This window comes from Gopherus evgoodei, chromosome 4 (genome assembly GCF_007399415.2).
Source record: "Gopherus evgoodei ecotype Sinaloan lineage chromosome 4, rGopEvg1_v1.p, whole genome shotgun sequence".
Classification (NCBI taxonomy): Eukaryota; Metazoa; Chordata; order Testudines; family Testudinidae; genus Gopherus; species Gopherus evgoodei.
This window is the reverse complement of record NC_044325.1, coordinates 106,253,675-106,277,304: the sequence shown is the minus strand read 5'-3', so window position 1 is coordinate 106,277,304 and position 23,630 is coordinate 106,253,675. Positions and strand designations below refer to the sequence as shown.

Sequence of the window (23,630 nt, the reverse complement as noted above, 5' to 3'; positions counted from 1 at the left end):
TACCCTCCCACTTGTTATGGTTCATAAGGGAGAGAAACCAGGGAAGGGGTGGAGACGAGCAACCAGGGATGGCTCCTCAGGGGGAGAAGAGGCAGTACAAGGATGGGAGCTTGAGGAGAAAGGGCAGCATGGCCACAGTTCAGGTGCCAGTGGTCCCCCTCTTTCTCCCCCTCCCCAGCTTTAGGGAGCTCTGTCGCTCCTGGGTGCTACCACAACACAAACAGACAGCAACGGTAGTCACAGAATCCCTTGCACTCATTTCTTACTTTGTTTTCTTCTCAGTGACTCTTTTCCTGAAGATCTGTGGAACAAACTTGGTTGACATGACATACAAAATATCATCAAAGCTATGCTCCTCATCAGCATTTTTATTGACTGGGCATCTGCCAGACCCAGAATTACTAGGTCCTCCCTTGCATTTGCAGCATTTGGCCATTAAACCATCCCAGATTTTGATAGGTGTCCCCTCACTTTTTCTGGCACAGCTTATGCAACTCTTGCAAATTGCACTAATGGCACTATTCAGACATCAAAAAAGCAGTGGATGGTTTTCCACATTACCTTTTTTAGCAGAAACATCTTTTAACCACTTATTGCTGTTTAAAACATCCTTTGTCTTTTCCTCACCCTCAGAAACACACATCCCTTACACGCAGAAGAGGAGAAGGCTGCATACATTGATCAAGAAGGAATCATCTGGCTCTGTTTTTTCACACCCACAAAAAGCTCACTCCCATGGAAAAAAGTGTCCTGGTGAATGCCATTATCTGCACCACACTTGCAAACTTGGGTTTGCAATTGAACAGTGGGTGCACTCATGTTCTCCTTTTGAAATTTGGCCCAACATATTCTTTTTACAAATTACTCAGTTTTTCATGGGTATGATTTTCTTTAACTCAACTTTAAAATCTTAATCCACTTAAATTACAGAATCTTTAAATGGTACATGCTTCCCAGTCTCACACTACCCCTTTCTCTGGGTTTCGGATGGTTTTCAAAGGTAGGATTATTGAACTATCCTGATTGGTTTTCTTTCTGAAATGGATTTCTGGACTTTTGTAACTTTTACGCTATCGAAAAGCAGCTACAGTAGACTCTAAATCACTTTCTTCTCCATTATCAGTATCTTCCATATGTTGTCTTTTTCTGTGAGAAAAATCAATTATACTTATGCAAGTGTCCTCAATTACCTGCCCTTTGTCAGGATGGAAGTCACTTCATCCACTTAACTGGAGTTTCGCTTCCCGGTGCCCCTCAGACAAGCTGCCCTAGGTCCTCCTGTGTGGGATCTACACTATATAAGAGACTTGTGTACAAACACATGGACTGTCCTCCATTTTTAACAGACTGTACACAAAGGGAGTCCTTACATCAAAGACACAGGGAGTCAATAGGATATCTTAAAAATGAGATAAGAGCTTTCTTCCCTGTTGAAAAGAGAAGTCTAGAGTGTAGGGAAATGAAATGAAGGGTGATCAGCATTCAGGATAATGGTCCTCACCCCATATGACATCAGCTTTACCTATGGCACAATTATTGTGGTGAAACGAACATAAGTAAAGACTGAGACTCTGCTTTTTGATATAACCCTGTAGGCACTAACCTCTCTGAGGCACAATTCCTCAGAGAGATTCCTCAACTGTAGGGTAGAGTGCAGGGGAAGAAGTGATATATTACAGTCCATTGAAGGATGCAGTATACTCCCTGCAACTTCTCCGGCTATCTCTGCTGGTCAGACTATGTGGGGAGGTAGGGAGGAGGAAAAGGGGAAATGGTCTCATCCACTCCCTACTCAGTTGCTCCTGGGTGGGAGCATCTGACATGCAGCTACAGTTTCTCTCCCAAGTACAGGGACTGTGATGTGAGCAACTCTAACGTGGGCACAGTAAAGGGCCAGTATCCTCCTGCACACCCACATTAGGAATAGTCATGGTTTGCTATGAGCTGTATAACACTATGTATAACACACGACTCCTTTTATTCTTCCCCTGGATTTTTTTTTTTTTAAATCTAGGGTTCAATATTGTCTTGTGGTTAGATCAGGAGACTTTGAGTCTATTCCTTGTAGACTTGGCGTCTGTCATTCGCTTGTTCTGGTTCTCTTATCCCCTCTTGGCTTGATTTCTCTCCCCCTCATCAGCACTCAAGCTGTAAACTGGGTATAATATTTACTCTCCTACATACAGTGCTTCAACATCCTTTGATAAATAGCACTATATTGGTGTGGTAACAAAAATACATAAGGCCAAATTCTGCCATTCTTACTTACTTACTTGGTAGTATCTTACTGTGAGTGCAGGCTCGCTGATTCCAGTGGGACTACTTGCAAAGTAAAATATTACTCAGTGTAAGAGAGGCAGCATATGGCATATAATAAATGGCCTTACATTTTCAGAACTACCCTAAATGCTACTCCCTGTAAACCAGACATATTCTCCCACCACCTATCACATATTAAAATTTGCTGCATCTGTAGACAGCATAAGTTTGCCTAAACTTATCAGCCATGCTTTCAAACATCCTTGCCAATTGCAAAGCAATTGCTCTTTCTTATATCTAGTCACTTGTATCGGTGTCAGCAAGTTTACACATGAAATAATTTCTACATACCCCTCAATGTAAAGGGATTTGGTGCTCAGAATGAAATGTGGTAAATAAAGAGTCCGAAACCTGTTAACAGAGTGAAATGAAATAGCAGAATAGCAGAAGTTGTTGATGAGCTAAGTTAACCTTGTTTCACCATCAGCTCATATAACTACATGCTATGAACCTGAACTAGAATCTGATTTTTAGATTAAAAATGGGAGTCTGGTTGGGATGAGGATACAGGTCAGAGCAGCTTGAAGACTGCGTCATCTCACTCTCCCTCACTATCTCATTGCTTTAAAATATAACAGCAGTGAGGAATCACTGGGGTATAAAGATGCCCTGACCATACCTCTTCCTGTCTCCAACTCACCAGAATGCTCTGGTGCACCTCTCATCCTGGATGCTCAGCAGGAGCTATGTCTGCTCTACAGCTGCACTGGCACAAAGGGGCTATAGGGAAGGGAAGGATTCTCCCTACAGCATTTCTGAACATTCATGGATAATGAGATTCAACCTGCTCATATTGAAAAAAATAGAGTTTTTCTATTGATTTCAACAAGAGCAGGACAAGGCCAATGCTAGATAATTGATTAGTACTGAGCAATAGCACGAACTGTTTTGGCTACCTAACCCTCTTTAAGGGAGACGGATGGAAACTTTCCAAGTACTACATTGAGATTACAGACAAAGCGAGGTTAGATTGAACTACTGTTAAATATAGACTTTAATCAAATAGATAAGCTAAGTTTAAATTCAGCTCTTTTGGAAGAGTTTTTTTGTTTACACAAATCTAATTTTTTTTAAAATCAAAGGAGTCTCAAAACGTTTATTTCTGGTAAACAGATATTTGATTTAGGTCAAGATGCAAAACTGTTCTGCAAATTGGAAAATAAGAGTTGTATGTCAATAAATGAGTCACTACAGCCTTGATTCAGGAAAATGCTTAAACGTTCTTAAATGCTGCCCTGAACAGGGATCCTTTCCTGAATTGAGGCCTATAGTTACAAATTCAGAGTACATTTGGGGGAAAAAACAGGGAGAAAGTAATTATAAACTGAGCAACTGTCATAAATCCAATCTCCACTGGGTGACACTGTTGCACAATCCAAGGTATGTTTTATGCTACAGGAAACCACAATTAACAAAAATGACATACAAAATTTAAGTAGTTGCATTTCTGCCCATTTGAATCTTCAAACTAATCACTCATTTACTTCATACATCCCTATAATATCACAAGAAAATTGATTTAGGCAGGAATTACTCCCATCCAAAGTGAGAATAATTTCCCCTGGAGCAGCTGCATGTGAAGGGTTGGTTCAGCAACCTTAACAATTGCTAACACAAGTAAGACTCCTTTTCCTATTGTACACAAATATTCCTTCCTGTCGGATAGAAGACTTGGCTCACATCATTTCATAGGATTCTTGCTCCACATCTGATCATAGGCTTGATCAAAGATCACTTTATCTACCCCTTATGATCCACCTTCTTTAAACTGTCTAAGGATGATCAACTTGCCTTGCTTCTAAAATCAGCCTGTGATAATTATGTTTACTTAATGCAGGGCCAAATTTACTTGAACAATTATGGCTAGAACCTTGCCACAAACCCAACTAGTGGGCTTTAATATATTCACTTATTCACCTAGTCTAATCCTCAATTTTTGCATCTAACTGAAAGGGCTGCACATTTATAATGCCAATGTACTGCAGTGCCCATTTCTCATCAATCCTTTGCAATTTAATGTGAAGAAAATATTAGTTTTATGGACTGGATTTAATTTATTAAGGTGACTTAACGGCTTGTGGGTGTCAAGCACTTGATGAATATCAGTCTTCATTCAGATGCCTCAAATTGCAGACCCAAAAAACTTAAAAAAAAAAAAAAAAAAAAAAAAACCAAACACCACTCACTTTTGAAAATCTTTGCCAAAGTATAGAATACTCCCTGCAATCCGTCCTCCTGCTCATATTCCTTCAAGGTTTGTATATTCCCTATTCCCTCAACCTTTTTTGACAACCATGCAACAAGATTTATTTTTTCCACTTTGTGTCAGGGAAGCTCTTAACAGCTTGCACTATACTTATATGACATTCACACGGGAAGAAGGAGAATATTGCTGTTATATTATATGGTGATCTTACAGCTGTTTCTCCCAATTGGTGTCATTTGCCCAAATTCTTCTCTAAATTACACCAGTAGAACCCTATTAATATCAGTGATAATTTGGTTCAGTTCCTACAGACAATAAAGCTAAGGTTCAGGAGCCTCCCTTCATAATGGCTCATCTTTTCTGTCATCCACCTATCCCTCCCATGTGACGATTGCCTTGGCTACTAGAAGACCATCAACCACCTCAGGCCCAGATTTGTAAAGGTATTTAGACTTTGCTACATTCAGTGTTGCAATGCCTGACTTAAGAACCTAAATCCCAGTTTCAAGCATTTAACCACTTGGGAGTCTAAATCCCATCATCTGGGTCATTAAATAGCAAAGAAATTCCTACAGACACTGACCTTTAAGCACTACATCACCTCTAGATGATCAGCTGTATTGAATATGGAACAAATCCCCAGTTTCTGTACAACCAGCTGGGACATGCTAGTTTTGAGGGACACTGCCAATCTTTGAATACCCAGTTGGCATAAGTCTGCTGCAGCAGGAAAGCCTAACACACTGAGGTACTGCTCATTTCTGAGTCTGAGAAACTCTCAAGAGGCTGTATTTATTTAAAAGAAAACAGATAATTTTCTTAGGCCAGGCAAACTGCTCGGCTTGTGAGGTACTATTGTGGGCTGACCCACAGAAGACAAAAATATTTTAGTAGAAAACAAAGACAGGAACAACAAATAACACTATTCAGCTACTCTTCTTCAGACTCTGCAACAGAGCTCCACGTTCCATGTCTCTGTCCTAGGTTCTCAAACTGTGTCTGCAGGCCACTAGTGACCCATGGAAAAGTGGACGTCACATGTATAGTTCCCCCTTTTTATGTCCAGTAGCTAAAAATCACATTTAAAAACACCTACAAGATAGAGCAATTGCTTTCATATTATTGCTACAAGGATATTAGGCATACATGACTGGGGGTGGAAGGCTCATGCAGTCATGAATTGGAAGGGGAAGTGGTCCACAAGTCAATATATGTATTATGAACTATTAAAGAATCCCTGTGCTTCCATTAACAGTCAGAACTGAAATAACAGCCTGAGATTGGCTCCTTTTATACAGCAGGGCTGAAGTCATATGGTCTTTAGTCCTACTTTTAAGGGTAAACATTTTCCGGATACTTTTCTATTCCACCACAGTGTGGAATCTACTTGCCTTTTGACAATAACCTAAAACACTCCTCAAAGGGGTATTGTTTTAACTTTAAAATTCTTTCCCTCATATAAAAATAGGCAGACTGCTACACAGACCTTTAAGCACTACATCGCCAGCCCACCTGCTTATTTCTGTGGTAAGCTTTTCTCTTTTTCCCCTTCTATAATTTTGCAGATTGAGAAATATAGGGAGCACTAAATAAGATCTATTTCAATTCAGAAGCAGTATAGTCTGCAATGCTGCCCCCCCATAAACTAAGACTTACAAGTCATCCCATGATGCCACTTTTAGGAGGGCCCCTGTACAACAACATTTAGTAGCATTCTGTAACTTAGAGACGCAAAATTTAAACAAAATAAGGTCTTCACACAAGTGGGGGGCAGTGGGGAATGGAGGACTGTTAATTCCTGGAAACAAGGGCCTAAGCCTATTTTTCCAGTTACCTGTTTTTAGGGAGTAGCTGTGTCAAACTACTCTAGGGAGTAAGGGCATCCAGGATACTGGTGTTCACAGACTCTGAAGTTAGTCGAGCAGGCTCCATCCTATGCATGGGCAACCAGTCGTCCACGGGAAATTCTGCTTTAAGTTACACTGCTGAAGATTCCTTCCCTGTTCACAAAGGTCATGAAAAGGCTTCTGGGGGGAACCTCTTCTACCTCTTCCTCACTGGGCTGAAGCTAGAAGATGGTCTGCTGGATGGCAGAAAGTTTTCAAACCCCACTTTTACACGAGGGCTGCTAGAGATCTCCTCTTCCTGCCATTTTCCCGTCTGAAACATGGTCTTATGCCATATTATAATCATACTCCAGTTGAGATATTTGTATCTGAGAGTTGTAACCTGGTGGAGTCTCTACCCAGCTTCACGCAGAGCTACCTACTGTAGTTAAAAAAATATATAGTCACCCCCTTCTGAGGTCCAGATGATCACCAAAAAGCAAATCCAAGACCACCACCACTTAAACCCCCAAGCATGAGCCTGGCTCCTTCTGGAGTCCCAGTGCCTCCTTTGCAGGCATGGCCACTCCTTCTTGTGGAAAGCTATTCACATCTCTTATTTTCAGGGTCACTGACCCACATCTGGCTCTATAGGTCAACTCTAATAAACCTGTTCCAACTCCGATTAACGGGATGGGACAGGAAGAGGACTTTGCCATTCAGTTACTAATGTCTAAATATCATCTGAAAAGTAGGACCCCCAATATATAAATATGCCTATCCCTAAGTATGACAGAGGGACAGGCTGGCTGGAATCTGAGGCAGGCTCACTGGGAAACAAATGTTAAAGAAAGACAATACTGAGAAGGAAAGGAACGGTCAGAGAGCTGTTGTACAGGGCTGTAAGGGTAGGCAGGCTAGAGATGCATTGAAGGGTAGATCCATGAATGTTGCTGTCAAATGCTTCACTTTGCAAAAACAAAAATAGTTTGGTATTGAGATGTTCTTGAAGAAGTTCTTTAAAAAAAAGCTCACACATGCAAGTTTTAGAACATGTCAGGCAGATTGCCACATCTGAGTGGTTTCCTGCAAGCAAACCTGACTGAACAACCTTAAGCTGTGCACGTAAACAAGCCCCCACATCTGTTATCATCATCCGCACATTAGCTTCAACCGCTCTGAGAAATATGACTTTGTGCATATCACAATAGTTCGCAAAGACTGGTTGGTTAGGAGGCATTGGCTGCTGTTGTTTCTCTTTTGCTGTGAACTTTGAGAAAACTCTAGACCCACTGTAAGAATTAGCAGTTGGCTCAGAGTAGTCAGAACTCCCTGGAATTGAGAGGGGGGGGGGAAGCAATGAAGTAACTTTACACATACACAGCACTATTAGTAGGGAAAGACAAAGTATAAATGTCAGTGAGATTATTCACTTAGACTACCCTTTGCCTCCAATACAGAATCTGTTGAGAGAGTAAGGGTAGGGATAAGGGTAGGGGAAGGGGGAGGAAAGATTTAATTCCTCTGTCTCTATGAGGAAGTATTTTCAATCCTTCCCACCCCACCCATTCTGGTTGCAGTTGACTAATGAACACTTCAGCATGTGTGTGCAACAGGCCAGTGTAGATGCTACAGGTTAACGTTTCCTGTTGATAGAGAGACAGAAAGTACCCAGGAGAGCTAAGAAAGCGGTTCTGTTCATAGATATCTTTTCAATTCCTTTTCTTCCTTGTTTCTTTCCTCCATGTGTGCAGGAGAGGGGGAATGTCTGGACTTGCTGCTCTAAATCTCCCTCCTCCTGCATTCTTTTTAAATGTCTCCATTGATTTTCATTAAACTATGCCCTCAGCTTAGAAGCTGACCAAGCTTCTGTCTCTCACTCATTTTAAAAGGGAGATTGCTTGCTAGATGGATTTCCCTAACTGAAATAGTAATCTGTCATTAGCCATGTAATTATCAGATTTCCTATATGATCTTCATGGATCATTTATAGACCTGATTATCATTTTATGGATTACTATAAATCCCTAAACAACAAACATTGTCTGGTGACTTCAAGTTATTTTTCCATCCACAATATTCTGTTAACATCCTGACTTTTGATTCATAAATCTACAGCTATTTGAAATGCTTCAAATGAAGTATTTAGTCCCATATAAAATTAACAAATAGTATGAGATACTAATTTAACGACTGCAAAAACTGAGTGTAACCTATAACTAGAAGTACCAATGCATTGTGGGTGCCTGTCCCCAAACTCAGATTTGTGGGAGTGGCAATCCACTGTTGCAATTCCAATTTTATTTTAAAGAACAAACTGTATGCAATTTTAAGCACTTTACAACATATAACAGTGTGACTTTTGCAACCTTAAATTGCATTATTGTTGTATTAAGATATATTTTCAGTTTCTAAACAAGCAAAATCTTCACATTGTCTAATTTGCACCTTATAAAACGAAAGTGCATACACAAATGACAAACTGCAGTGGTGCAGAACAAGAAGGTAATCAAGACATTATACCTTATAGCGTGGTCACTGAGGGGACTGCAGAGGCTTTGCTGGACAGACGAATTGCCATGGTACAGCTACAACATCAGCTCTTTAGCTACATTGCCATGCTAGTGTAGACATGGCTGAACTCAAGATAGAACCATAGTGAGGCTTTCTCTGAGCAAATGCAACACCTGTGCACTGCTGCAGGATGAGGTGTGTTGAGCATGGCAGGTGCTTACAATGCCAATTTTCTAATCTAAGGTAGACCAGGCTTTACTGAACCTGTTAGAACCCAAACCAGATAAAGCTCACCTGGTTTCTTTACAAAACTTTTGCAGAACCCTTAATGTAGCATCCACGCTATCTACCATCACCCAATGGTGTGCTTGAACAACCTGTGTCTTGCAAAACAGAGAAAAAGGTTAATGATGAATATCTGAGTTTCTTGTTTTGTGAAATTTATTACAATTCAAAGGTCCAACCCTACAAACATTTATACATGTGTCTAAAACCTGAGATACATGAATAGTCCTATTGAATTCAATGGAGGTATTCACATGCTCAAAGTTAAGGACATGTGCAAGTGTTTGCAGAATCAGGACCTAGCTTATCTAAATGGTGATCTACTGGCAAAAAAACAAATCATGCCCTATAATGGCAGGCGTTCAATAGTTTATTAGGTTTCTCTTACAATGTCCTATATCTGTTCACATAATCATCTCTTGTGTCATGCATGCTAGCTCCCCCTATCCTTCTTCCACAAATCTGTAATTGAAATTAGTTTAGTGGAATAGGGATAATTGCAGTGACCCAAGCCCAGGCAGGTATTCTATAGGTTTCCCAACATAGATTTGGCAAAGTCCTTCAATCCTAACCTAACAGGCACTTCCTCCCCTCCCCCGACATCTATGTATCCTGAACAAGACTGGCAAGTATGCGTTGTATTTTCCTGACATAGTCAAAAAGGTATTCCCATTAATCCGATTACTTTTCATCAATTATAACCAGTGCTAGATTTGAACAGCTTAAAAGATGACACAATTTTACTGCCAAATTTCATTCCTTTTGCCATGCTAGCAAGGTGATAAATGATTCAGTAAGCAAATTTCACTATAATTGCAACCTCATCAGCAAAGGATTCCCTTCATACTCTAAGTACAAGATAAACTTTGCAGTTACTTAAACAGTCCTATTGCTCTTGCATGAAAACTTGTTGAATGGAGATGCATATACTAATAATGCATGGATAGTCATGTAATCACAAGATAAAAGTGTAGCCACCAAATAACATGTATGAAGCCAAAAGAAAAAAAAATGGCAATCCCTGCACTCTTAGACAGGATTTAATGAATCTTGCTGGGGCTTTGACAAAGATGGAATTTGCCAAAGCCAGCATATTTTTCACTGCCAATTAATTAAAACTGCTTTATTGAGAAGCACACTCCAATAAATCAGATCTGCGAATCTAGAACTTTACATTATCTAATTGTGCCATGAACTCAGATGTTGAAATAGATTTGCCTGGCTCCCACACAGCTTTTGGAAACATTACTCCCCCTAACTATTGCTTAACGTTCTTCTGCCATTTTGTTGATACAACAATATTCTCGGTGACCTATAAAATTAAATAGCATTTATTGACCAGCTCTAGATGGATAACTCTAGACATGTAAGTAAACTAGTTGTTTGAGCTTGTCTCATTTTCACAGAAGAGGTCATTCTCCTCACTCATGATTAGATGAACAGAAGTGTCTTTATCTGCTCCTAATTATTATTCGTAACTTCATGAAAAATTATTACAAAGCCCTGCTATCAACTGACCAAGCTAAGGAAATGGGGCCAGTGCCATGTCAGCCCTATTGGCTGCAAAATAAAGGTCAATGTGTGAACTAGAAATAGAAAATACAATCAGAGATGGCATTTGAGCCATAGGGCATTCATTAGCTTATGAAGAGAATGTGTGGATTAAATCTTCTTTCTCCACAGTAACCCAGTATGCTCTTAGCCCATAAACTAATGCATTCTGTCTTTTAAACATTCTTGAGGAAAGTATTTTTCTCTTTAAAGAAGTTATATTCCCATTCATGCACTTTCCCAAAGTTCTTCTTTCATTTTTTAAGCATGAACACCGATCTCTACTTTGCAAAATGGACAATGATGTGAAAATATTGGTCAAGAGACTCATGAAAACTTGAGCCCACTCTGATACCTATATGCATGAGAAATAGAACAAAGTGTTGTTTCTCAATGAGCTATGGGAGTGTATTTCATGAATATTTTGGAAGCTTCTCTATGAATGAATAGCTAATTTTAAAGCCCTCTCCCTTAAAAACGCTGTACCTTACCTTTCTTCTTCCTAATTTGAAATGAGTGACCTGCTTGGAATAAAACTGAATTGTTGCTCATCTCGAACATAATTTTTTTAAAGTTTTGAAAAAAATGTAATTTAGCAGTTATATCCCTTTTAGGCACTTCTCTCTTTTCTAATTCTGATACAAACTTAAAATGAAAATGCTGAAATATCACTTTAAAGGTTCTTATTGCCAGCGGAATAACAGAAATTTCATAAGAAAGCCCATCCACATAAGATTTCTAGCTCAATATAACAGACACAATGTGTCTGAATAAGCATCTGTAACCTACAGATAGTTTGAAGCAAACCTTTGAAGTGTATGAGATTTGCTCATTGCTAGCAGCAATGTAACAAGCCACTGCTCGCTTATGATAAAAATCATTTCCTAGGTTTGCCAACTTTCTACTGTACCTTATCTAGATGGAGCTAGTTTTTATGTTTAAACTGAAATAAGTGACAAGAGTATTCTTTATCTTATCTCTGATTTTCATGACTAGTTCTAGTGAGGACAAACTCAGACTTATTTACAGAAAATTAAGGAATGAAAAGCTAAAGTATTGACTAGCTATTGGGCCAGTCCTTTGCCATTGACTGCATTGCGCACAGTCTCCATCAGCTTCATTGGGTGTTTATTCTCTACAGCAAGTCACATAGATCCTCACAGCCAAACTTTTCAAGTTGATCTCCAATTTCTGCCTCTCACCAGAACTACGTAAAACTCAGGGGGGTTAACTGACAAGGATTCATGCAATGTTTTTCTTCACTGGGGTCAAACCACGTGTATTTGGCTTTAATAATCTGAAACTCAAAACAACACTCAGTCAAAACCACAAAGATTGAAATTGTTTCAAAATCAATAAATCAGCTCCCATTAGCTCAAATTTATGTTCAAATGTTACATGGTTTCAGGTTCTGCAGCAAACATTTCACACAGTCCTACCCCCATATAAAGTGACCATTGTTAAAAACTCTTGTATTTTGTCTAACCTGCTGGACAATATTCTAGTCCTGCAAAGATTACAACCCATGTGTAAAGTTATAATGTGCTTCTGTCTTTCCAAGGCAGGGTCCCTACATAATATTAACCGTTAAGATTTTTCCTGACATTTAAAGGAGTTTTGCAAAGTTATTTCAGATTCACAAAAAAAGTTTCAGTTCACAGTTGTTTTCCCATTCCTAAACTTCTCTTTTTGCAGTAATATCTCATTGGAAATCATGTGTTTTCATTGAGGGACTCACAGCAATTTGCAGCCCATAACTGGGCAATTTTACATAATGTACAATATTAAAAAGCTTTGTACGTACACCCTGCCTTTTGCAAATGTTTTATTAAAGTAGCAAGGGCTGTCATCAGCCTCTCTCTGGAATCATTTCCCTTTTAATGAGTAGATTCCAGGTGTCTGGCTCCATGGGCCATTTTAAATATTTAAAACAAATATGTACTGGTCAATGTTAATATTTGAGCAGCTGTTTGAATTAATATTTGTGAAGATCATTTGTTTTTGTTGCAGTTGCCTCAGTTCAAGATCCATGGAGAGTTGCAGCCTTTAAATGCATTACTATATTGCAATAATTAGCCATTTGTGGCCTGATCCAGCAGATCTTTTCCTCTTGTTTTGAGTTTTGACTGAGTAAGGATCACACACTTGAGCCTTGGTGTAAGTGTTACATTTTTGCAGTAAAATTGTACAAGTACAAAAGTATCATGCCTTAGACCCCAATCCTTACAAACTAGCTACGCAGACAGAACCCCTTTGACATTAATGTAGCACAGGGGGCTTCATGAGTGGAAACCATTGCAAGACCATGGCTCATGTTTTTCACTATGATGTCAAATAGGCCATTTAGGCAAAGAATCCTCCATGTTACATGAATATCTTAACTGAAACTAGGCTCATTTTCCAAGCAAGATAGCTTCACAATGAAAACATGTAGAAATACCCTTTTTTCAAATGTTCATTGTGGAAACTCCCATTTTAACTACACTTTGTGTAAAGCAAATTTTTGAGTTGTGAAAGGGAAGGAAACCGAACATCATACATTTTTGCATGTCATTACACAAAACAAACATTTTAATTCTGCACCATTCTTTCCCTTAGATCATCCTCCTTATGGAGGAACCTAACTGAAGAAAGCACAACATTGTCCTCTGAATTTTAAAAGGACACTATGAGTGATCCAGGTATTCATACTATTCCCACACATCACATGTACAATATGGTCATGTCCAAAACTCTCCTCCCGCTTCTTAGGGGTTTGTCATTAGAAATCTGCGTCAAATATAACAGAAGAGGAAAGGCTGTATTCACAAACAGTTCTTCTTACAGAACATTGACCAAGGTTAGTTTAACCCTTTGTCCCCATCTCCCATAGATTGCCTGTTCTATGCCCTTACAAGCCCCTTGCATACTGCTGTACAAGCAGGCCTCTTGGAACTAGGCTCCATGTCACATGAAGGTACACACACCCCTGGACAGTCCTCAGAACCCTTTACCCTGTAACATTTCTGCTGCTAAGGGGACCTCTGCATCCACAGAAGAGGGGGTAGGGGGTTGGATGTGCCCTTAAATGCTGTTCTTTCCTAACAGACAGCTGAGGCTATGATCTCTCTTCATTTTCCCATTTTTAGAGGTATAATTCCCTTTAGAGGTTAGGGGAAAATTCCACAAGATTATAAAGTGCCTAGTAAAGTGATAGGTTTCAGAGTGGTAGCTGTGTTAGTCTGTATCAGCAGTCCACAAGGACTCCTCGTTGTTGTTGTTTTAGTAAAGTGATAGCAGCCCATGTTCTATCTGATGATTACAATGCAATGGTTACACAGCACTGTGTTCATGCACACACAACTCAATCACAAAATTCAGGTGGTTTCCATAATTATCTTACTACAATAGATGGCTTCTACTTGAAAAATTTGAACAATTTAATATTGACAGATTCCCAGAGTGGTCTAGTTCAAGTCTGTACAATTAACCAACAGTACATTTTCAAGTATCTTTACTGTACTTCAAGCAAAGTGATAATTACCCTAGATCACTTCAGAACTGACCCATGCTGCAATATTTTATCTCTGGTCAGCTGACTTAATCTACAAGAGAACTGAACCATTACACAGCAAGTGTGGCTTAAACTGGCTCAAGACAAAGATATTTACCTGCTCACCCTTATGACAACAAAAAAGCCACTGTAAAAAAAATTACTTATTTACTTATCTGGTTTTATGGGAGTGCAAGCTTTTACAAAGCAGTTCTAAACTGTGATAGGGTGAGTGCATGTATACGTGGTAGGATCTGGTCAGAAGAACTATTATTCGAAAACAAAATGCTGGGGGAAATGTTCCCCTTTTAAGAAATAGGCATTTTTCAACACGTTTAGATTTTAAATTCATGTTTTAACTTGGATTAGGTTTAGGATGACAGGAGGTGGGGAGGTAATAGGAGCCTACATAAGTAAAAGACCCCAAAATCGGGACCGTCCCCTATAAAATTGAGACATCTGGTCACCCTAAATAGGTTTGTAGAGCCAGGAAAAGCATCTAAAAATCCAAATTATCACTTAAGCCCTGCCTGCTCCTCCTGAGAGTGTGTGGACTCAGAAAAGTTGAATTCCATATTTCTTTACAGAGACAAAGGCTTTGTCTACACTAGCAATTTTGTTGGCAAAACTTGTCAGGAGAGTGAAAAAAACCACACCCCGAGCGACTTAAGTTTCACCAACAAAAGCACCAGCGTGGACAGCACTATGTGCACAGAGACTCTCTCCTGCTGCTCGTTGGGGGTGGTTTAATTATGCCAGTGGGAGAGATCTCTCCCACTGGCATAGAGCAGCGACATGGGAGACCTTAGATCGAGGCAGCTGCAGCAGTCCAGCCGTGCCACTGTAAGGTTCGTAGCGTAGACATAGCCAAAGCGAGGGAGGTAATATCTTTTACTGCACCAACTTCTGGTGCAGAGAGAAGCTTTGGAGCAACACAGAGCTCTTTAGGTCTGGGAAAGGTACACCAAGCTTCACAGCTAAATGCAAGGTGGAACAGATTGTTCACCATTAAGCAGTTAGTGCATATTCTAGGAGACCATTCAAGGTAGAGTGTCCCATTAATGGGGTGATGCTCCAGTAAAGAGAACCTTTTCCAGACCTGAAGAGCTCTCTGTGGTTTGAAAGCTTGTCTCTCACACCAACAGAAATTGGTCCCAAAACAAAAAAATAAATGTACTCACCTTGTCTCTAATATCTTGGGACCGACATAGCCACAACTATGCTACATATACTGTATCTTTAAGTCAGTCTTATGGATGGAATGGAGGTTAAGGATAATCTAGGCATGGCCCAATATCTAAACAAATACTTTGCCTCAGTCTTTAATGAGGCTAATGAGGCACTTAGGGATAATGGCAGGATGACAAATGGGAATGAGGATATGGAGGTAGATATTACCACATCTGAGGTAGAAGCCAAACTCAAACAGCTTAATGGGACTAAATCGGAGGGCCCAGATAATCTTCATCCAAGAATGTTAAAGGAACTGGCACATGAAATTGCAAGCCCATTAGCAAGAATTTTTAATGAATCTGTAAACTCAGGGGTTGTACCATATGATTGGAGAATTGCTAACATAGTTCCTAATTTTAAGAAAGGGAAAAAAGTGATCCTAGTAACTATAGGCCTGTAGTTTGACATCTGTAGTATGTAAGGTCTTGGAAAAAATTTTGAAGGAGAAAGTAGTTAAGGACATTGAGGTCAATGGTAATTGGGACAAAATACAACATGGTTTTACAAAAGGTAGATCGTGCCAAACCAACCTGATCTCCTTCTTTGAGAAGGTAACAGATTTTTTAGACAAAGGAAATGCAGTGAATCTAATTTACCTTGATTTCAGTAAGGCATTTGATACGGTTCCTCATGGGGAATTACTAGTTAAATTGGAAAATATGGGGTTCAATATGAAAATTGAAAAGTGGATAAGGAACTGGTTAAAGGGGAGACTACAACGGGTCGTACTGAAAGGTGAACTGTCAGGCTGGAAGGAGGTTACTAGTGGATCCTAAGGGATCATTTTTGGGACCAATCTTATTTAATCTTTTTATTACTAACCTTGGCACAAAAAGTGAGAATGTGCTAATAAAGTTTGCAGATGACACAAAGATGGGAGGTATTGCTAACACAGAGAAGGACCGGGATATCATACAGGAAGATCTGGATGACCTTGTTAATTGGAGTAAGAGTAATAGGATGAAATTTAATAGTGAAAAGTGCAAGGTCATGCATTTAGGGATTAACAACAAGAATTTTAGTTATAAATTGGGAACACATCAGTTAGAAGTAATGGAGGAGGAGAAGGACCTCGGAGTATTGGTTGATCATAAGATGACTATGAGCCGCCAATGTGATATGGCCGTTAAAAAAGCTAATGCAGTTTTAGGATGCATCAGGCGAGGTATTTCCAGCAAAGATAAGGAGGTGTTAGTACCATTATACAAGGCACTGGTGAGGCCTCATCTGCAGTACTGTGTGCAGTTCTGGTCTCCCATGTTTAAGAAGGATGAATTCAAACTGGAACAGGTACAGAGGAGGGATACTAGGATGATCCGAGGAATGGAAAACCTATCTTATGAAAGGAGACTCAAAGAGCTTGGCTTGTTTAGCCTAACCAAAAGAAGGTTGCGGGGGGGGAGATATGATTGTTCTTTATAAACATATCAGAGGGATAAATATTAGGGAGGGAGAGGAATTATTTAAGCTTAGTACTAATGTAGACACAAGAACAAATGGATATAAACTGGACAATAGGAAGTTTAGACTTGAAATTAGACAAAGATTTCTAACCATCAGAGGAGTGAAGTTCTGGAACAGCCTTCCAAGGGGAGTAGTGGGGGCAAAAGACATATCTGGCTTTAAGACTAAGCTTGATACATTTATGGAGGGGATGGTATGATGGAATAGCCTAATTTTGGCAATTCATTTGGCAATTGATATTTGATTATCAGCAGGTAAGTATGCCCAGTGGTCTGTGATGGGGTGGGATCTGAGTTACTACAGAGAATTCTTTCCTGGATGCTGGCTGGTGAGCCTTGCCCACATGCTCAGGGTTTAACTGATCGCCATATTTGGAGTCGGGAAGGAATTTTCTAGGGCAGATTGGCAAAGGCCCTGGAGGTTTTTCGCCTTCCTCTGCAGCATGGGGCACGGGGCACGGATCACTTGCTGGAGGAGTCTCTGCAGCTTGAGGTCTTCAAACTACAATTTGAAGACTTTAATAACTCAGACATAGGCTAAAGGTTTGCTACAGGAGTGGATGGGTGAGATTGTATGGCCTGCATTGTACAGGAGGTCAGACTAGATGATCATAATGGTCCCTTCTGACCTTAAAGTCTATAAGTAATTTTGTCCTTATAACATTGGCAGACACAAAACAGAAAACGTGCTTTACTGTAAATACTAGACAGTTCATTAAAGCTTCATTCATATTAGAATTTTTTTATAATGTAATTATGCTACTTTAGTGTTCAGATATTTTAAAATCCATGAAAAACATCAGACTGAAATGTACTCCCATTGCTCCATTACACCACCACACTGTCTTGGTGGTTTCCCTACTTGAATAGCATTTATATCAGCCCAGACACTCTTATTCTACCACTGAATTTGTGAGATTGCATGAAATTGGAGAAATAAAAGAAAATATTTCTAATGTCTCCAGTCACTAAGCCCTATAATTGTTTCCATGAGTATACCACTCCCTGTTAGCTCAGTTCCCCACTAAATATTCCATTAGGTGGTTCTTTACAAGCATTAATGGCTTTGAAGCCTAATTGGATAATTCAAGACAAAATAACATTATTTGACAATCTAAATTGTTTTGGATACAATGCATCTTCAGTTTTAATGAATTTTCTGCATTAAAAGTACAGTAAAGTGTGCTGAAGTTCTAATGCTCTCCTTCGGGTGTTAAATGCCCTCCTTCCTGTGGTCTGATGATGATGCACAGAACAGCAAGTTAAATCCCAACTAGAGTTGGGCTACTCTTTTCAGACAAAAGATTTTTTCCATGGCAAAAACCCAAATTTGGCAACACCAAAATGCTTTGCAAAAATCATGTCCATTTCACTGAACAGTTTCAGCTGGAAAAAAAAAATTTTGAAAATTGAAATGAAGTGTTTCCATTTTTCACTTCAATATGAATTTATTTTGAATTTTCCCCTCTTCTTTCTGATGTGTGATGCATTCCTCCGTTCAGGAACAGTTTACTAAATCCATAAACATATACACATCCTCAACAGCCACAAAATCCTAGCTGATAGAGTGATAGATGGCTGCTTTAAGGTTAGTATAGGGCAGTGGTTCTCAACTAGGGGCCGGGGCCCCTGGGGGGCCGCGAACAGGTTTCAGAGGGACCGCCAAGCAGGACCAGTGTTAGACTTGCTGGGGCCCCGGGCAGAAAGCTGGAGTCCCACTGCATGGGGCTGAAGCCTGAGACCCTAAGCCCCACCACCTGGAGCTGAAGCAGAAGCCTGAGCAACTTAGCTTCACAGTGTCCCTGTCACATAGGGCCCCGGAGAATCGCCCTGCTTGCTACCCCTTAATGCTGGTCCTGGCTTTTATATGCAGAAAACCAGTTATTGTGGCACAGGTGGGCCATGGAGTTTTTATAGCATGTTTGGGGTGGGGTCTCAGAAAGAAAGAAAAAGGTTGAGAACCCCTGGTATAGGAGATCGTCTGTCATTTTCTTTTTTATTTCCAATTTCCTAAGCTCTCTCAAATATAATTCAAATTAACTATCACCCAAGGAGGCTCTCCTCATGGCTGTCCCATTCTTCCACTATCAGCATGAATTAACTCTTGTGTTTCCTCATTAAATCATAGCCGCCTAACTAATCATTAGTATAGATCTATTCTCTTTAATCTCCATTAAACATTTGTTTAGTTGTCTTACTTTTCTTTAGCCTCCCCCTTTTCCAGCTGCACCTCCCTTCTTTCTTCTCAGGAAAAGAAAACCAAAAGACAGCTGCCTCTGCTACACATTACCTCACTAACAATTGAATGTTCCTGTCTTGAACCTTAATTCTGTTTAGCCAGATGTAGGAAACAAAACTTCTCAGCTCCAGTTCTGGCCTTTAATGGACAAGGCACAGATTCTGAGAAGGTGTGGATTTAGGGATTGAAGGCCCAATTGACAAATGAATTGGTGAATCCAATGGTAAAGATCTCAATTAAAAATAGTCAAACCCCAGCAGAGAGTTGATTTTGTCCAAACTTGTTCTTCTCACCTCCTCTCCCCATTACAATCAGCCCAGAGACATACAGGCACAAGGACAACAGCTTCCTCTTGGATTTCTGTAATGTCATCTTAATATTCTCTATGTCCCATATCAAGGGACTACATCCTGAATTTGCCAGGGAATGGCCTAGACAAGATCTAACAGGCTGTTTCCCCTCTTTAGCAGTTTTGTTGCCACGATTATTACAGATGTAACGGTGAACCCTTGAGACTTCTTCCTGTGTCAGTCTGAACCAATACTTATTTTAACAAAAATGTGAGACGTTATCTTCATTAAACCTAGGCTTGCAGACTTAATTTTTGCTGCAGATGTGCTGTCATACTTTGCTTGAGTTCTGGGTAGTAAATTACAAGACATGTCAATGTAAAGTAGCAGTGAAATCATTTATCATTAACTTGAAGAGGCACATTATTCAACTGGAGAAGATGAGTGTTTTATGAAACACAAAGGATGAGATCATGATTTAGTAACTGGTGGAAGTGCTCATTTTCCTAAATATAGAAGTGTACTTTTGTGGGTGATGTTGGATTGAAGTATAAGCAGTCCAAATAATTTTGTGGGATAATGTTTTCATGTCAGCTATCAGTGTTAAAATGGTCTTCGACATGACTTATTGCTTATTGGTGGAAGCCTCTTCCTAACATTCAGCTATTATATTTGTCTCTATACTAGTGCAATTATACCCCTTATACGTCACCTCATTACTACAGAGGTGCTTTGCAGGGATGTCAGAAAAAAGGGCTTAAACATGTTTAAAGCTCTCCACATTTCAAGGGTTTGGGTTATTTGGAACACTGGGATTTCTAAACAAAGACTTTAACAAGTCCAGAGGTAATTACTTCAATAATTTCTTGACAGAGCCATCAATGCATCTACTTGCCTTATGGAAATTATCCCTACTTAGAGAGATCATTTGTATAGACAATTGAACAGGATAATGTTATTGCTGAAACTAATAGTGTAAACATTGAAGATGTGCTCAGTGTGGGAAAATTGAGCTCATCACCAAGCAGGGTATCAAACACCAGCCTGAACGGAATCCAAACATATTCCCAAGTTACCAATTACTAGACGAGATTAACGATTAGACTCCACTGTTCTTGTTGAACAATCACTGTAAAGAGCATTGAAGTAACAATACCTTTTCCAGCTGGTGAATCCCTTCCTCCACACAGCATATGGATGCCAGTGTTCTGAGAGTCTGGGGATAAAGGCACCTGAAACAATCCTGGCGGCAGATCTTAAAGAGAGCCACAACACCTCCTTCCTGTAAAAGGAAAGCAAACTCAAGTCAGCAACACTAATTACTACTTTGCACTTTATTGTTCTTTTTGAAAGATCAGGGATAATAAATGTTCTTTCAGTAATTTCTCCAAATTAACTACTGCCACAACAACAAAAAAGGTGTTAAGATCACACAGAGGCGTCAAATTGATTAGTGCTTATAAATTAGGAGATGAAAGAGTAATGTAGCCTCAGTGGGAGGTGTGCTTAAACTATTGACTTTTACCATTTACAAACACCATTTTAATTAAACTTGTCATAGAAGTGAAAATTATACATGGAATTATCATCAGAATTTCCAGTCTTGTGGTGGTAGCAATATTTGGTTGAAAAATTTAGCTGGGGAAAAGAAGAGGTTCTGCCAGTAAATATTGGTTTTAGGGCAAAAATAAGAGACCCACTGCAAATACTTTACAATCTTCCAAATTTCTGAATCTCACACACACACACACACACCATTTTTGGCCTCATATGTTGCCAAAATGTCACAGGGATGCACTAGAGATTTATGTATGTGTGTATCCATACAAGTGAGCTTCCCTCAGACATTTCCAATTTTGCCTTTAGAAAAAGATAACATTATGGCACTTTTAAAGGACTACTCAGGTAAACACCACCTTTCAAATTCTGGGATTTCACATGAGAGGCAAGCTCTTAATTCTGAGGAACAAATGACTGAGAAGATCTAGAGTATTAAGTCCAGCAAGGAGACAGACGTCCTTGCATAACATCTAAATACATGCAAAAACAAAGTTAGGAATGGTGACAGCTGTTAGAGAAGTAAGGGGGAGCAGAATCCATAAGGAAGATTGCACACGAGGAATGACTGGATTTGGGGAAGACTCTGATGAAATTATGTAAACCTGAACAAAGATCTGGTTCTGGTTGGGCAATGGGCAAAGCCCTAGATCTTACTTTGCCTAAACAAGTTTTCCCATCCCTAACAAAATCATGTATATAATCACCTCTCAGACATACAGATGGTGCTTTGGTGCAGTCAGTCTTCTCCCCACATCTCGTGGTCCATTCCTCACTAAGTGCATATGCGCACACACACACACACACACACACACACACACACACAGGGTTAAACTACCCCAAAAGGATATTCATGAAAATATATACTGACATTCTGTTAAAATAGAGATTAATGAGAGCTGCTACAGAAAAGCTTAGGAGAAAAAGGTTAACTTGTGGTCACATGCATTGGGACTTGAGAAACAAGGCTCACTTCCCAGTCCTGTCACACGCTTGCTTGTGTGACCTTGGGCAAAGTCACTCCCTCCCTCCCTCTGTGACTTAGTATCTCCATTTTGCAGATGAGAAACTAACACCTTCTTTCTCCTACTCTGTCTTGTCTATTTACATGATAAGGTTGACGCATAAAGTGTTTCTGACTACATTTGTACAGATCTTGGTTGGGGTCTGTAAGTGCTACCATAAAACAAATAAGAGTCAAATTCAAGAGATAAATGCTAATCCATTCACTGATTCCTAAAAATTAATCAGAAGTATTATTAAATCCTACCATTTACAAATCTTCAATTGGAGACAAATCCTGACACAATCTGAGCACCTACAACTCCTATAGACTTCAGTGGAAGATACATGCACTCTCAACACTTTAGAAATTGACTGAGTTTCTCCATTCTTCTGGGTATAGTTGACATAATGAATGACATAATTAATAAAGAGGGACAAATGTAAATATAAATTTAAAAAAATCCATACATACACTCACTTTCTATGTTTTTATCCTATTTTTACTAATTTGTTTCAAATGTTAAGGCAGTGCTTACGCTATATATCGCCTTAAATTATGTAAAAGCAAAGACATAATCAAGATGGATGCATTTGAAATGTGTTCTCTCTTTTGTTCACAGTAGATGAAAGAGCTTAGCCTAAAGCACTCAGAGATTCCAGGAACTAATTAAAAAATAATCAAACATGAACCAAATGACATTCAATAAAGGTAGAAATCCTCAGGCATCTTCCTAAATACACCTGAAAGGTCCAAGTATTAAGATATTTTTCAATTTTACAGAACTGTCTCTTTGGGGTGGTTTTCTTCTTTGTTTTCATTTTTGTCTTCTTTTACCATTTGTGATGCCTAGAAATACTGTGATACACAGAGCTTTATTGGCATGGGGGTTATGGCATGAATGTGAATCAAACATTATTTTATTTTCATTCCAGAAATCATTGTATGATTTTGCATTCTCTATATATGAAAACAATACAAACAGTAGAAGAGTTTGTTTAGAGTATGTTAGATTTAACAAGGTGATACTACTTGAAAAAAATCTGAATTTTTAAAGGTGAGCTCTGAATAAATCTTCAAGGTAGAATTTTTTTACTGTGCCTTTGGCTATGCATGTGTAATTTCCACTGATATCAATGGAAGAAGTATGCATGTATTTGAGAGCAGAATTTGCTCCTACAATCATCATAACATATACACAGCAGTAGCACAAAACCTACCACACAGCTCATTACTGAATCTCTAAAATTAATGAAGGCAATATACTAACAAAATTGCTTTATGTTTCAATCAGACCTTTCTTCCATCAAAGGACATAAAAATGCTTTACAAATATTAATTAATTAAGCCTCAAAACACACCAATGAAAAAGATACAATAGAGTTGGTGCACTGCACTTTTTCTAACTCTAGTGCAACTAGGCATTTGATTATTTCAATTTTAAAGTCCTTGCAGTTTGTCAGATACAAAGAGGACACACTGAACATTGCTATTCATTAAAGATCTGTATTTCTGTCCTTCAGTCTTAATAAGTGAATGTTTAGAATGGATGACACTACTAATTCCCAAACAATGGTGGCACATTTATTGCAAGTTTTCTGTGTGATAAAAG

The 23,630-nt window shown here is 39.2% G+C and overlaps 1 protein-coding gene across 1 annotated transcript in view; it reads right to left on the bottom strand.

Moving 5' to 3' along the window:
* INSC (INSC spindle orientation adaptor protein) overlaps positions 1–23,630 on the bottom strand; it is a 125,005-nt gene that overhangs the window by 48,577 nt on the left and 52,798 nt on the right. Inside the window, exon 6 of the mRNA XM_030562620.1 lies at positions 20,615–20,740. Coding sequence (XP_030418480.1) covers positions 20,615–20,740 — 126 coding nt within the window. The remainder of the gene's footprint in view (positions 1–20,614; positions 20,741–23,630) is intronic.